This window comes from Molossus molossus, unplaced genomic scaffold (assembly GCF_014108415.1).
Source record: "Molossus molossus isolate mMolMol1 unplaced genomic scaffold, mMolMol1.p scaffold_m16_p_2, whole genome shotgun sequence".
NCBI classification, from domain to species: domain Eukaryota; kingdom Metazoa; phylum Chordata; class Mammalia; order Chiroptera; family Molossidae; genus Molossus; species Molossus molossus.
The window spans coordinates 128,107,384-128,124,677 of record NW_023425355.1 but is presented as its reverse complement, the minus strand read 5'-3'; the positions used below and the strand labels follow the sequence as shown (position 1 = coordinate 128,124,677).

Sequence of the window (17,294 nt, the reverse complement as noted above, 5' to 3'; positions counted from 1 at the left end):
ATAGAATGTTAAACCTCTGAATACAGAGAAATACCTATATTAGTAAATCACTTTTCCCCAGCCTTTTATACAATATCTTAGGGGATGGTCCAGTTTAGACTGTTGAATGACTTTAACCACCTGGAGGACACCTGCAGGCAGTGAAACTATTCAGAATACAATCTGACTTGATTAGAAAAGGTGGTACAGACCCTCTTCCACAAGACCTTGCTCTCTTTCTTTTCAACTCAGGCCAGCATAATGGCTCCCACAAAGAAGGGTGGGGAGAAGAAGAAGGGCCGTTCTGCCATCAAGGAGGTAGTGACCAGAGAGTACACCATCAACATTCACAAGTGCATCCATGGAGTGGGTTTCAAGAAGCGTGCCCCTCGAGCACTCAAGGAGATCCAGAAATTTGCCATGAAGGAGATGGGAACTCCAGATATATGCATTGACACCAAGCTGAATAAAGCTGTCTGGGCCAAAGGAATAAGATATGTGACATACTGTATCCGGGTGCGGTTGTCCAGAAAACATAATGAGGATGAAGATTCACCAAGCAAGCTCTATACATTGGTCATCTATGTACCTGTTACCACTTTCAAAAATCTACAAACAGTTAATGTGGATGAGAACTGACTATTGATTGTTGAATAAAGTTATAATATTGCAAAAAAAAAAAGAAAGAAAGAAAGAAAGAAAGAAAAAGAAAAGGTGGTACATAGAGAAATTTCAAAAGGGTTTTAATTCAGTTGAAATTTTTTTATTTATTTATTTGTTTGTTTTTGTTACAGATGTTTCTCCTTTTTTCCCTATTTACACCCTCCTCCCCATCCCCCTACCCCATCCCCAGCTTCGTTGTCCATGTCCACTGTTCATGTATACATGCATACAAGTTCTGTGGTTTATTTTTCCCCCACCAACCCCTCTTCTGGGTATTGTCAGTTTGTACCCAACTTCCACGTCTTTGGGACCACCCTATTCCTCACACTGTTATGTTCATTACATTCCACAAATAAGTGAGATCATATGATACTTTTCTTTCTCTGTTTGGCTTGTTTCACTTACCATAACACTCTCCAGGTCCTTCCATGCTGTCTCAAAGGATAGGAGATCTTTCTTTCTTACAGCTGCATAGTACTCCATTGTGTATATATACCACAGCTTTGTTATCCATTCATCTACTGATGGACATTTGGGCTATTTCCGGATCTTAGCTATTGTCAATAGTGCTGCTACGAACATGGGGGTACATGTATTCTTTCTGATTGGTGTTTCAGGCTTCTTAGGGTATATTCCTAGAAGTGAGATCACTGGATCAAATGCAAGTTCAATTTTTAATTTTTTGAGGTAACACCATATTGTTTTCCATAGTGGCTGCACCAGTCTGCATTCCCATGAGCAGTGTACTAGAGTCCCCTTTTCTCCACACCCTGGCCAACACTTGTTGTTTGATGATTTGTTGATGGCGGCCATTCTGACAAGTGTGAGGTGATACTTCATTGTTGTTTTAATTTGCATCTCTCTGATGATTAGTGATGTTGAGCATTTCTTCATATGTCTCTTAGCCATTTGTATGTCCTGTTTGGAGAGGTGTCTATTTAGTTCCTCTGCCCATTTTTTAATTGGGTTCTTTGTTTTCCTTTTGTAGAGTTGTATGAGCACTCTCTATATATTGGAAATTATTGTATGAGCACTCTATATATATTGAAAATTAACCCCTTATCTGATATATCATTGGCAATTATGCTCTCCCATACAGTCAGATGCCTTTCCATTTTGATGATCGTATCTTTTTCTGTGCAGAAACTTTTTAGTTTGATGTAGTCCCCTATGTTCATTTTCTCCTTTGTTCATTTGTATGCCCTTTTTGGAGAGGTGTCTATTTATGTTCTCTGCCCATTTTTAAATTGGGTTCTTTGTCTTCCTTTGGTTGAGTTGTATGTGCACTCTATGTATTTTGAAAATTAAACTTTTATCTGGTGCATCATTGGTGATTATGGTCTTCCAAATAGTGGGATCCCTTTCCACTTAGATGGTTGTTTCTTTTGCTGTGCAGAAGCTTTTGAGTTTGATGTAGTTCCATGTGTTCATTTTTTCCTTTGTTTCTCTTGCCTTAGGTGTTCTATCAGTGAAAATTCTGCTGCATATGATGACTAAAATTTTGTTGCCTGCATTTTCTACTAGAATGTTTATGGATTCACAAGTTAAATTTAAGTATTTTATTCATTTTGAGTTTATTCTCATGTATGATGTAAGTTGGTGGTCTAGCTTCATTTTTGCAAATAGCTGTCCAATTTTCCCAACACCATTTAGTGAAGAGACTGCCTTGACTCCACTGTATGCTCTTGCCACCTTTGTCAAATATTAATTGAGCATATCGTCTTGGGTCCATTTCTGGGATCTCTATTCTGTTCCAGTGATCTATCTACCTGTTCTTGTGCCAGTACCTGGCTGTTTTGATTACAGTTCAGTTGAAATTATCAACCTAATATTTATACCTATTCAATGGAGGGCTGTCAACACCAATATAAAAGAATCAATGAACGTTTGCAATTTTATTTTAAGGCATTTCTTGGGATTCACTTATGTATCCAACTTTCAAACTGTAGCAAAATTAACTCCAGCACTTGTCAAAAGAGTCTATAAATTAATCAAAACATTATTATTGAATTGGTCAGGCAGCCACTCCTATGTTTTAACCCAAGCAACCCACTCTTTATAGAGCTACCCAGAAAGAGCATATTGACAAAGAACACCTGTAAATATAACCAGGAAATGATTGTGCTGATTCCAATATTGATAGAAGAGTGACAGGAATTCTCTCATGGGTAAATAAAACATCAGTTTTATGTTAAAATTTCTAAGTCATTTAGACTCTTTAGAGAAAAACTGATAGTAAAGAGAAATATTGAATAGTTATTCAAAATCACACAGTATGTAGAAAGTCATCAAAATATCTATAGTCTTTCCATGCTGGTTTATAAGCATAAATGGTATACATTTTAGATTTATAATTTTAAAATAATATACCATGTGTCTATATGTGTGAAAAATGTAAAATTTTGCTGTTTTCATACATATTGGTCAAAAGTTATTATTTTTTTCCCATTGTTTGTTCAGATAGAGTGGGAGGGAGAGAGAGGGAGAGAGAGAAAGAGAAAGAGAGAGAGAGAGAGAGAGAGAGAGAGAGAGAGAGAGAGAGACATGGACGTGAAAGGGACACATTGAGTGGCTGCCACTCCCAGGACCCAACCAGAGCCAGGGACAAACTGCAACCAAGGTACATGCCCGTAGCGGGAACCAAACCCCGGTCTCTCTGGACCACAGGCCGGTGCTCTAACCGCTGAGCCAAACCAGCCAGGGCGATCAAAAGTTATTTATGATAGTCTTTTTAATCTGTTTTATCTCTAGTTGTTCCTATTCTTTAATTTCTAATACAATTTAGATTTTTGTTTTTTGTTTTTCGTTTTTCTTACTTCACATATTGAATTGATATTAAAATGTATGCCTCCCTGTTTAAGTATAAGCATAAAGAAACTTTTAATAAGTTTGTTAATTTTGTTAACTGTATCTCAACATACTCCATGTTCATAATTTTATTTTTTAAATATGTTTTTATTGATTTTTAGAGAGAGAGGAAGAGAGAGAGAGATAGAAACATCGATGAGAGAGAAATATTGATCAGCTGCCTCTTGCACACTTCCCACTGGGGATCGAGCCTGCAACCCAGACATGTGCCCTGACCCAGAATCCAACCAGGACCTCTCAGTCAATGGGAGGATGTACAATCCACTGAGCCATGCCATTCGAGCTATATTCATACTTTTAAAAAGCTGTTCCAATTTTTTTTATTTGAGAGCATTTAAAAACACTCCCACTTTAAATTTGAAGTTGTCTATTTCTCTTTGAAACACTAATAATTTTTGCTATATATATATTGTGAGCAATAAAAACATAAAGTTATTTGGTGCATAGTAGTTGTGTATTTTTTTTTTTTTTATCCTCACCAGAGGATATTTTTCCATTTTTTGTACAGATAGAGTGGGAGGGAGAGAGAGGAAGGGAGAGAGAGAGAAACATCGATGTGAAGGGACACATCGAGTGGCTGCCACCCGCATGACCAACCAGGGCCGGGGACAAACTGCAACCGAAGTACGTGCCCTTAGCAGGAACCAAACCCGGGTCTCTCCGGACCGCAGGCCGACGCTCTAACCGCTGAGCCAAACTGGCCAGGGCTATATTTTTTATTATACTAAAAAACTGAACTTATTAACATCGTATTGTGATACAGCCTAGAAATATTTTTGTCGTAATGTTTATTTTGTAATGATTGAGGCATTATTAAAGACAAACATTTAAAACACAAGGAAGAAAATTGCTAGAAATTAAAAGAATAGTTATATATATTATACATAATATATATGACAGAGAGATATATACAATCTCAATCTACAAATCTATATATCTACATATATATTTCTATATATATTTTATATGAAGACTTTAGACTATTTGCATTTATATTGATAATTTATATAATAAATAATTTAAACTCCATTTGTTAAATTTTACTGGGTATTTCTCCTTTCTTGCCTTCATTTACTTCATGAGTTTTAAGATATATTGTTCTCTTTTCTATATTTCATATTCTACATGCACTATTTCACTGAATGCACATGCAGGTTTTTTATGTAATTTTTTTTCCCTTGATTGATTTTAGAGAGAGGAAAGGAGAGGGAGAGAGAGAGAGAAACATCAGTGTGAGAGAAAACTGATGGGCCACCTCTAGCATGCCCCCCACTTGGGATTGGTCTTACAACCTGGGCATGTGCCCTGACCAAGAATCAAGCTGGTGACTTCTTTGGTGCATGGGTCAATGCTCAACCACTGACCCACACCGGCCGGGCTGCATATGCAGTTTTAACATCCATATGTTACTTCACAAATTTTAAGGGAACATCACTATCTTTCTCTGAAACAATATAATGACCTTAAAAATTTATTTTAGTAACTCCTATTTTATGTTCCAAAGTATTGTCCATTATTTACATTCATCTTATATGTTCATGATTTGTTTCAACTTACCAATATGTTTACTAATGTCCTTGTTCATTCATCCTTCTGACTTAGCTGTTTAATCTATCTGGTTTAATTTTTTATCTTCAAGTGTATATTTGGAAGTACTTTCTATGATAGTCTCTCCTTCTCTCTCTCCTTGTGCCTGTCTAAAAATATATCTTAATATAATTCTTGAATGATGGTAGCAGTAGCATTGGATTGTCTCCTCCCAGATGTCACATGGGCACTTGCAATCAGGAATCACTTTTTGTGTTAATTTCTCAAACTGAAATTTACTAGATCCTGCAGAAAATTAAAAGTGAACCAGACAGATATGTGAGGCAGGCCTGTGCTGCTGATTTCTCAGGCTATATTTTTTCTTTATCCATTTTAGAGAGAGGGCGGGAGAGGGAGAGAGAGATGGAAACATTGATGAGAGAGACCATCAGATTAGCTGCCTCCTGCATGCCCCCTGACCTGGGCATGTGCCCACAACCTGGACATGTGCCCTGACTGCGATTGAAGCGGCTACTTCTTAGTGCATGGGGCAATGCAAAACCACTGAGCCACACCAGCTGAGCTCAGGCTATTTATTAAAAATTCCATCCAAAGAATAATAATCAGAGGAAGATGAGCTTCTTGCTTTCCATTTTACTGATGAGTGGATATTTTTAGTCTACTTTCTCTGATTATGTAAGACTTTAAGATACTGGAATGATGCACAGACATCAGTTTTAACTGTCTTATCTCCCTTATCTATGTGGTTATGGAAATCCTTTGGTAACAAAAATGGTTGCACTCCTATCATGTCTTCACAAGGAAGTCAGTTTAACGAAAGGTATCTCTAATTGTTCGAAAATTTCTTATGTATGCTGGGCAGAAATGATTTTATTAATTGAACTGCTGTGTCCTCTATTCCTCCCAGCTGTTTCTTCAAATCAACCCTCAGGAAAATCCCTTGAATGTTGATGATTCTTTAATAATAATTGAAAATGCCTTATGTCTTGCACACCTGCCTGCCACTTACAGGCATGCACACAAACTCTACTGCACACATACATGCAAACATAGAAGCAAGCTTTCTCTTTCTGAGGTTAAACACCTCCATGTCCTCAGACTTTCTACAAATGAGATAGTTGCAAAATTGTCTTTTTATGCTGGTCATTCTATGAGATTCATCATGGTTTGTCAACTTCTCTCCAAAAATGTGGATTTCTAAAGTAAACACAAACCTGATAGATATTTGGTCAGTCAAAGCAAATTAAAACTATTGCCTTGCTTATTTTTTTTTCCTTCCTGGGGAGATTGTAAAGAACTCATAACATAAGATCTATCCTCAACAAATTTTTAAGTGTTCACACAACATTATTAATTATAAGCAAAATGCTGTGCAGCAGATTTGCAGAACTTTTTTAATCTCGCTGTTTATGGATATAGAGTTTCAGTCATGCAAAATTGCCTCATTTGTTTTGACACGACATTCTATGAAATAAGCCTGTTGTATTAACCTTTAAGTAGAAGCCATAAATCACAAAATTTTAGACTTGCGCAATTGAAAGGGACATTGAAAACCATCAATTTAGCCTGGCCGGTGTGGCTCAATGAATTGAGCATCGTCCCATGGACTGAGAGATTCCAGTTTGATTCAAGGTCCCAGTTCAGTTCCCAGTCAGGGCACATGCCTGGGTTGTGGGCTTGATCTCTAGTAGGGAGTGTGCAAGAGGCACCAATTGATGTTTCTCTCTCACATCGATGTTTCTATCTCTCTCTGCCTTCCTCTCTCTCTAAATTAATCAATAAACACATATTTAAAAACATCCAATGTAATGACTCACTGTAATATATTTTAATATGAATTCCTGTTAAACTAGATATCTGAAAGACTGCATATGTATATATATTTTAGAAATTACTGACAGATTTTACAGTAATCCTTATTGAATTTCTTTCTTTTTGGTTTCATCAATATACCACTATGTATGGACCATTGAAGATAACCTATAATCCTATATCTTTTAATTTGGAAGATTATTGTAAGTAGGATTTTCATTTCCATTGTATTTTAACCCTTAGATGTTTTGTTTAATTTAGGCAATGTTTTATAATTTTCTTAATTCTGATTCTAGTCTTACAGTTTTGTGTATTAATGTTGTAGGACAGTGAAAAGTTAGGAAAATTCTGGGACAAGAGGAATAGGGAAACTGAGGAAGGAAAGTTAAACCAAAATAGCTTTGCAGACTGCTTGTAGCAGAGCCTTATCTTGGGAACAAAGTTAAAACCTCTCCTCACAGAAGAATGCAGGAGTGGAGGGGGAATAAAAGGGGAGAGGAGGAGGAGGAATCAGAGACCACTTAGTGCACATGATCTCAAAGTTGTTAAGACAGGAGGGAGGAGGAGAAAAGAAGAATATAACAGCAGCAACAACAAAAAGCCATGAGTCGGTATTTAATTGCCAGATACCTCCCATTAATTGTGGGAAAGCCATAATAAAGAAAATGGGAGCCCTGGCCGGTTTGGCTCAGCAGTTAAAGCGTTGGCCTGCGGTCGGAGAGACCTGTGTTCAGTTCTTGCTAAGGGCACGTACCTTGGTTGCAGTTTATCCCCAGCCCTGGTCGGTTGTGCTGGTGGCAGCCACTCGATGTGTCCCTTTCACGTCGATGTGTCTCTCTCTCTTTCTCCCACTCTATCTGAACAAAAAATGGAAGGATGTCCTCGGTGAGGATTAAGAAAAAAAGAAAATGGGAGACTTTTAATCTGTACCAGGATATGTAGCAAAGGAATTTTTTTTAAAAAAACTTATAGACAGAAGGTTATATAAGGCAGAAATTGCCCGCCCTACGGGCTCTTCAGATTAGCTGAGAGCCTGTCTGTGCTTCATAAGCCAGACATATAGGTTTGCTTGGTTCGTTTCATTAATAAATGTGCATGTTTTAATGTTTTAATAAATTCACTTGTATTAATGTTTTAATAAATTCACTGAAAACAACACAAATATTATCTAGAGTCTTATATAAATTATTTTATATGAGAAGACAAGGGCTGAGGTTGGGGACAGCCTATCCCCTCTGATTCAGGAGGCTGTCCAGTAACATCTCTCTGCTGTGTGCGAGAGGGGCATGTCACATTTTCTTCACACTACTAGTAACTTTGGTTACATAAGCCAGCATACAAATGTCCATACTGATTACTAGTCATACCAACCTACAGAAAAAAAGTATTGTACCTGAATTGTTTGATTTACCTTTCATTCTTTATACTTTTGTGGCTACAGCACAAAATCTAAATGCAAACAGATAAAGCTTAATTGTCCTATAACTATTCTACAAAAAACACAAGTACTTCAATTTAATGAGCATACTAATATATAATATTACTGTTATTCTACAGTAACTTCTAAAGTGTTCCAGAAAACAGCATGAGAAAGACAAAATGAGCTAGGGAGAAGGATTGTCATGAAAAACTCTCTAATTGGAAACTATAGAAAGTGAATTTACTTTACATTTTTTTCTTCTTTTACTAACAGCCACAATTACAGTGTCTTTCTAAGAAAAGGAAGCAACATAAAATTTTGTACTGCAGATCATCCTTATAAAGAGGATAAATGAAAGTTTTCCTCATGATAAAGAAATTCAGAAGTGTAATTCTGTGGGAAAGAAAATCATTTCTGTAACTATTGAGAGTAACCCATGAAACATTGAAACAAAATTTATATGACAAAAATGAAGTTAATTTACACAATCTTTAAAACTTCATTTTGCTACTGTATATATATTGACTCTAAATCTTAAAAAATAAAACCCATTTAGAGGTAATCCACTTCAATTGATAACATACTCAATATAAGAAAATTTAAATATTTCATAAAATCAACCCATGATAGAGAGCTAGATAAATTAGATAGAATTTTAAATCATTGAATGCTAGAAAATTAAGCTCTCTCTCTAATAAGGAAAGCTGTTGACCTTCACAAAAGAGGTCAAGTTCAATGTTACATGGAAGAAACTAGATTTTGTTTCTGTTTTGTTGTTGTTGTTGTTTATTAATCAAGTCACTCATAACTATAATTTATTTTGTTAAATAAGATAATAATCATAGCACTGCAAAATAATATTAAATTATATTATAAACATTATTAAAAATATTTTGTTGTATAGAAATTTTCTTAGAATAAATTCTACCTAGTGTCCTCCTTCCCCTCTTTGCAAGCTTAATTTATCTTTCACTATGATTTTTATCACAAAAACCCTCTAATATTTGTAGATATAAGGACACGTAGTAAATATTTTCTTCAGAAATAGACAATAATCTAATTTCTTTTTTCCTCCTTTGTATACATAATATTAAGCATTCTTACAATAGTGATTGCTATATTTTGAATTGGCTCTAGTTTGTATACATTCATGTAAAATTATGGTGTTCAGATCTTAACCTAATGCTCTGGGTCTCAGCAGATACGAAAAAACCAAATTTTCATCTTTGGCATTCTAGACATGGTATTTATAAAGAATTAAGACTTACATACTTACTAAATTTTGCCTGCACCTGACCATTCATATATTGAGTTTAATAAATCTAAATTTCAAATCCTCTCTAAAAATACAATCCCTATACCACAAGCTCCTCCAACACTTTATGTGTGTACTTCCATTGTGACAGAGTAAGTACACTAACTCTGTCCTGCTCAAACTAAGTTAACTTCTCTGAACCTCCACTATTGCATAATTAGAAAATGTATCCACCCTAATGGTGGGGTTAAGAAAAGAAAATAAGATAATATAAATTATATTCTAAGTGTTATGCCTAGCACATATCAAATTAACACATTAATTATTCACAATCATTAATTATTTTTAAAATTAGATAGCCATGGGCATTTTAATTTGGGAGTACATATGCAAGGCTTTAAAATGTTTTCCATCAAATTTTTCCCCTTTAGATCTGGCTCACCATTCCAGTCTATTGACATTTTTTTGAATACAGATTCTGTTGCCCAGCAAATTTATTCTTACCACTTTTGTGTCATCTGTAATTTTGATAATTGTGTTTTCCAGAACTTGGCTGCAGTGACTGACAACATTAGGCAAGACAGCCTCTTCTTCTGTGTCTAGTCAACCACATATAATTCTGCCTAATGAACTCATATCCAGGGCTTGTGTCTATAGCTTTTCATGGAAATGTTATAGGAGAAAATGTCACATGCTTTGCTGATGTCCAGATATACATATTTCCCCACTCAGCTATCCTAATGAGCTGTCATAAAATGAAGGTATTTTAGCTGGACATGTCAGGTTCTTGTAAATTCTGACCATTCTTTTTTTTTTTTAAACTCATCTTTATTGTTGAATGTATTACAGATGTTTCTCCCTTTTTACCCCATTGACCTCCTCCTCCCCATTCCTGCCCCCTCCTGTCTTCTCCATACTATTGTCGGTGTCCATTGGTTGCGCATATATGCATAGAAGTACCCTGGCTTATCTCATCCCACCCTTCCTCCCCCTTTCCCTTTGAGGTTCATCAGTCTAACAACCAATTTGTACTTCTTAATTCCTTCATCTTTTTCAACCACCCTTCCAGCCCCCACCCATCTGGCAAGCAACAAAAAGTTCTCTGTATCTATGAGTCTGTTTCTGTTCTGCTTTCTCATTTTGTTTGAGGATTCAATTGTTGATAGATATGTTTTCATTGCCATTTTATTGTTCATATTTTTGTTCTTCTTCGCCTTCAAGAAGACCCTTCAACATTTCATATAATACTGATTTGGTGGTGATGAATTCCTTTAGCTTTTTCTTGTCTGGGAAACTCTTGATATGGCCATCAATTCTAAATGATAGCTTTGCAGAATAGAGTAATCTTCATTGTAGGTCGTTGCTTTTCATCACCTTGAATATCTTTTGCCACTCCTTTCTGGCCTGCAAAATTTCTTTTGAGAAATCAGCTGACAGTCATATGGCAGCTCCTTTGTAGGTAATGGACTGCTTTTCTCTTGCTGCTTTTAAGATTATCTCTTTGTATTTAACCTTTGGCATTTTGATGATGATGTGTCTTGGTGTGGACCTCTTTGGGTTCAACTTGTTTGGGACTCTCTGTGTTTCCTGAAATTGTATGTCTGTTTCCTTCACCAAGTTAGGAAAGTTTTCTGTCATTATTGTTTCAAATAGTTCTTCAATTTCCTGCTCTCTCTCTTCTCCTTCAGCTACCCCTATGATGTGAATGTTGGCATGCTTGAAGTTGCCTCAGAGGCTCCTTACACTATCCTCATTTTTTTGGATTCTTTTTTCTTTTTGCTGTTCTAGTTCGATGTTTTCTGCTTCCTTATATTCCAAATCGATGGTTTGCTTCTTGGCTTTACCTACTCTACTATTGATTCCCTGTAAAATATTCTTTATTTCAGTTAGTGCATCCTTAATTTCTGACTGGCCCTGTTTGATGATGTTGACGTTCTCACTAAGTTCCTCAGAGGTCTTAAGTTCCTTGAAGGTCTCACTAAGTCCCTTGGATGTCTCACCACGTTCCCTGAGCAACCTCATAACCTGTGTTCTGAACTCTGCATCAGTTAGATTGCTTATCTCCATGTTCTTTAGTTCTTTTCCTGGAGTTTTTTTTTTTTTTTCTTTCATTTGGGACATGTTTCTTTGTCTCTTTATTTTGGCTGCTTCCCTGTGATTGTTTCTATGAATTAGGCAGAGTCGCTATGTCTCCTAGGCTTCGTAGGGTGGCCTACTGTTGTAGGTATCCTATAGGATCCAGTGGCACAGTCTCCCTGATCACCCCAACTGGGCCCTCGCGGTACACCCCTAGTGTGGACTGTATACCCTGCCCTTGTAATTCAGTCTTGTTTGCTGTTGGCACATCAATGGGAGGGGTTTACTCAGGCGAGTAAGCTGCAAGGACTGGCTGTGCCCACTAGCCACTACCTTGGAGGATCAGCTGTGTAAGTGCCCACCACATAGAGCAAGACTTACTTCAGCAGGGCTCTGGTACCCACTGAGTCCACTCATTGAGTGTGTCCCTTGTAGAGGTGGTTGGGTGGTGGTGTTTCGATGTGGTCTGAAGCTGTCCACCAGGTGTGCTGGCTCTGGAGCAAGGTCAGCCACTACCTGATGTTCTACCCAGGGCCACCAGGCATAAGCTACAAAGTGATCTGCAGATGGTTGTTTCTTGTGCTGGGTTGGAGGTGCCCAGAAAAAGCCAAGTTGTGAACCAAGGCTGGCTGCTTCTAGTGCCAGGCCTGGGGACAATTAACAAGAGGTATGGGCTCCATACCACTCTTGTGGGCCGGTGGGTCACCCAGGGCCCTATGGAGTCCCCGACCCCACCGCTGATGGCTGGGGAGTGCTGCTGCCCAGTGGGGCTCAGTTCCTGCTTAGCCTTTGATGTGGTTTTTTTGGGGGGATATAGTTCTCTGTTGCTGGTCTGTGCTTCTGTTGCCTGGGGATGGATGTCTGCTCCCCAGCCTCTGTTGCTGGGGGTATATCTCAACTCTGATCAGGCTGCTCTGGCAGGGGATGGTGCTGGGCTCCCGGCTGTTTGCGGTTTCTGCAACCAGCACCTTGACAGCTCTACTACTGGGCACTGGTCTGCGTTGACACAGGATATCCATTGGCCTGATGGTGCCAGGCGCACTGGTGGGTTCAGGTACTAAAAGGTCTGAGCTGGCAGGAGATCACATCCACAATGTAAGGCCAATGTAGAGCCAAATGGCTTTATTGCATGCGCCTGGGTGCAGGCGGACTGAGTCGCAAATTTCGAGCTCAGCATCAAAATCTCTTTGTTCTATGGTTTTTATAGGCCCAAACTACAGAAACTATAAAAAAAACTACATTAAAAAACAAAAACAAAACAAAACACATTCTCTTGGCAACGCATAATTGGTGCTGGGGGGCTGATACAAGTTGTCTCAGAGGTAAGGAGTCTGCTCCAACAGAGGTCAGGGCCATCATTAATTCCTTCTTTTTTATGGTCCCTTCAAGTTTCCCAAGGCCATCATTGCCCCTTAACTTTATGGTTCTTCTGGGTGTCAGTCCCAGGTTTTTTAGAAAACTGCTCGGGTATTTACATGCAGGAATGACTGGTCAGAATGGAGTTTAATTTCGTTAAAACATTATTAACCCTTTCAGGTACCAGATGCTGTTTGTTTGAGAGATTTTAGGAAACTCTGAAGCAGGATCCAAAACAGGCCAATCCTATGGTAAAGCCTTTGGAAACAGCTTGGGTGGGGCGAGGCCTCAGGGAATCACCAGGATGGGGCCAACAGTGTGAGCCAGGTTGCTGGAGTCCCAGGTATGGTGGCAGTCTCCCTATCCTGTGGAAGAAAGGCTCACCAAAGGAAAAACAGCATCTACCAGCACGTCTGTCCAGGAGAAAGCTCCAGCCCTCGTCTGGAGGCCAGACAGCTCAGTTCTTCCCTGTTCCCTGGTGCCCCTCAAGTTGCCTCCCCTCAGAGCTCAGAGGGAGCAGGTCTGAGTAAGTCGTGTGTGGACTCTTTAAGAGGAACTGCTGGGGCTTCCGCAGCCGCAGCCTCCCTCAGCCTCAGTTCCCGCTGGTTTTACAACAAGAAGTTATGGGGACTTTTCTCCCTGGCACTGGGACCCTGAGCTGGGCGCCTGGTGTAGGATGAGGGCCCCTCACTCCTCAAGGAGGACCTTCCCAGCCGAGGAATCCTCCTGATTTTTATCTGACACACGTGGCTGTGGGACCAGCCCATCCTCGCCCCCGCCCCTCCTGCCAGTCTCGGTGTGGCTGCTTCTTTAATTCTGTAGTTGTAGGACTTCCATTCAGTGTGATTTCAGGTGATTCTGAATGATGGTTGTGTTGTGTTGTAGTTTTGTTGTAATTTTGATGTGGTTGTGGGAGGACGCAATGCTGTGTTTATGCTGCTATCTTCAGAACTCTGACCGTTCTTGATATATGCTTCTTTAGGAACTGGATTTTCTTTTTTTTTTCTTCTTTTTTTTTTTTTTGAGTGTTTCTTACACTGGAGTAATCTAGAGCTGGAGATCTTCACAATCTATCTAGTCCTGCATGGCTAGGGGATGTTAAGGGAAACTATTTTGCTATAAAACACAGGTCCCTCCATCCTAACAGGCTATGCAATTTCATGTGCACCTCAGTCCAATCTATTTTTAATATGTAAAACTATTCCTGCTATACAAACATAGCATTTCCCAAGAGTGTCAAGGTCAATGACCATTGCCAATTTGTCTGGACCAGGATACTTGAACTCGTATTTAGGAGCACGGTATATTTGGTATGTTCCCTCTCATCAACATGTGGGCAAAGGAAAAGATAGAAAATACAAAATGAAAATAATGATTAGCTTTGTCATTTCCCATCACTTGTTACCATAATGCTATCTGCAGAACTTCCTTTCTCATGCTCATTTTTGCTCTAAACCAGTGCTAGTGAAGGACAGTAGTATCTGGATGGAGAAGCTTATCCCTGTTATTCATGTTAAGCAGAATATTAAGGATTACCTTAAACTTTTTATTGAATTCTGATCTAGGCATAAAAGGAGATGGAACCATAAGATTCTCAACCCCTAGTATATGCACACCTTCTCCCACATATTTACTCAAACACTAATCTAGGTACTGCTGAGAAGAGATTTGGCTAATATAATTAAGATGCTAAGTCAGTTGACCTTTAGATATGAAAATTATCTGGGTGGGCTAGATCCCTTTAAAAGCTGACATGTTTCTCCAGCTGATCAAAGAGGAAGTCAGAGGTATGCTACAGTTGGCCGTAAAAGCAAATATACATGTTGTAAATTGCTATGCTGACCTATGGACAACTTCTAGAACAGCAACTTTCAATCCGTGTGCCACAAGAATTTTTACAACATGTAATATTTGACTATTTAGTCAGGAGCACTGGCCTCTTTTCCCTTAGACTGTCAAATAAAAAATAGACAACAACCAATACAACAATAGCCATCTGGTGTGAATGCCCTGTTTTGAACCATAAATATATGTCATATAATAGAGTTGCATCTTATTAGTTACACTGCAAAATAAGGTTACATTTCATTGGTTAATTCTTGATACCAGAAATCCTTATATACAAGTATAGGCATCTGATTTTTAAAAAGGGTCACTTGGGAGCAAAAAAGATAGGTAATTACTATTATTCATATTATTTTTTATAAATCAATCAAAATTATACCTTTTTTGTCATATTGGCAAAAAAATATATATTTTGGTATGTTGCAGAATTTTAGTAATTAGTTTATGTGTGCTGTGAGATGAGAAAGATTGAAAATTACTGTGCTAGATTATAAGAGCAGTCTATAGCTGGCAGGAAAAGGGGGACTCAGTACTACAACCACAAGGCAAATAATTTTAACAACTACCAATGAATCTGAAAGAAGACACTGATCTCCAGATGAGAATTACAACCCCAGACAACATCTTGATGTCAGCCTGTTGAATCTGTGAGCAGAGGATCCACCCATGCTATGCCCAGAGTTCTCTCTACAGGAACTGTGAGATAATAAATTTATGTTGCTTTAAGCCACTAAGTTTGTGATAATGTGTTATGCAGCAATACAAAACTAATACAATGTATGAATCATATGTTTACAACTCAGTGAATTTTCAGCAAGTATAACCAGTATCCAGAACAAGAAATAACACAACAGCCCAGAAATTGCTCCATGCTCCTTCCCAATCACTGCCCAAACACCATTCACCATTCCTTCACCTATGCCTGCAGGAGTAACAATTGTCCTGACTTTTTTTAAAAATAATTTTTCTTTATTGATTTTAGACAGGGAGGAAGGGAGAGGGAGAGAGAGATAGAAACACCGATGAAAGAGAACATCAATTGGCTGCCTCCTGCATGCCCCCCACTGGGGATTGGGCCCATAACCTGGGCATGTGTCCTGACCAGAAATCAAACTGGCAACCTCCAGATGGGAGGGGGTTTAGGGGAATGGTTGAAAAAGGTGAAAGGATTAAGAAGTGCAAATTCATTGCTAGACTAACAAACCTCAAAGGGAAAGGGGTTGGGGTGTGGGAAGAAATAAACCAAAGAACTTATATGCATAACCAATGGACACAGATAATAGTGTGGGAAAAGGCGGGAGGGGGGCAGGAGTGGGGAGGAGGGGGTCAATGGGGGAAAAATGAGGAACATCTGTAATACATTCAACAATAAAGATTTAAAAAATAAAAATAAAATAAAAATAAATAAAACAAAAAACAAACAAACAAACAAAAAACTGGCAACTGTTGGTGCAAGGGTCGACGCTCAACCACTGAGCCACATAGGCCAGGCCTGGCTTTTAATAGTATGGATTATTTTATTGTTGTTTTTTTTTTATCCTGACCCGAGGACATTTTTCCATTTTTTGTTCAGATAGAGCGGGAGGGAGAGAGAGGAAGAGAGAGAGAGAGAAACATCGATGTGAAGGGACACATCGAGTGGCTGCCACCCGCACGACCAACCAGGGCCGGGGACAAACTGCAACCGAGGTATGCGCCCTTAGCGGGAACCGAACCCGGGTCTCTCAGGACCGCAGGCCAACGCTCTAACCACTGAGCCAAACTGGCCAGGGCTAGTATGGATTATTTTAATCTAAGTACTTTATACAAATGGAATCATGCATTATATGCTCTTTTGACTTTAGCTTAAAGTCAATAATATTGTTGGTAAGGTTTATTTCAAGTGTTACACGGAGTTGTAGACACAGTGGAACTTCGGTTCTTAAACTTATTTGGTTTCAGAAGGCTATTCAAGAAGCGAATTATTTTTTCCCAGTAGAAATAATGTAAATGGAATTAATCCATTCCAGACCCTTGAATGATTCCTTTTTTAGATCTTTCTTGTATACAGTATATGTCTAATGTCCTATTTAAGCTATAAATAAACACTTCTTTTCTTAAATTTATCAAACCACCCCCTACTAGCCTTAAACAAATCACATTCAGCAGGGGTGTCTTTCAGGAGGTGGGCATGCTGCATCTTTGCTTTTTCATATATGATTGCCTCAAAAATGGTATCACCAGCTAGCTGCTTTACATTTATCCAAATCAGTAATTTTTCTACCTCTTCAATTGCCTGTAATTGTTGTTTTGTGAGCATTTTCACACCCTTAGCAACATTAGTACTCTTGATGGCCTCTGTATGTTTTACAATTGTGCTAATGGTCCAGTCCACCAGCAACAAAAGCATTCTCTCCTTTGTTGCCTGAGAGACACTTATTGTCATGCTGAGGTATCAGCATGACTCAGAAAACCAAAGTTTTGTTGGACAAC

General features: G+C 38.5%; 1 protein-coding gene across 1 annotated transcript; it reads left to right on the top strand.

The window, feature by feature from the left end:
- Positions 1–220: 220 nt before the first annotated feature.
- LOC118636316 (60S ribosomal protein L31-like) lies at positions 221–650 on the top strand. Its single transcript, XM_036271400.1, has one exon. It carries the CDS (start codon positions 241–243, stop codon positions 616–618), a length of 378 nt encoding a protein of 125 aa, XP_036127293.1. The 5' UTR covers positions 221–240; the 3' UTR covers positions 619–650.
- The last annotated feature ends 16,644 nt before the right edge of the window (positions 651–17,294 follow it).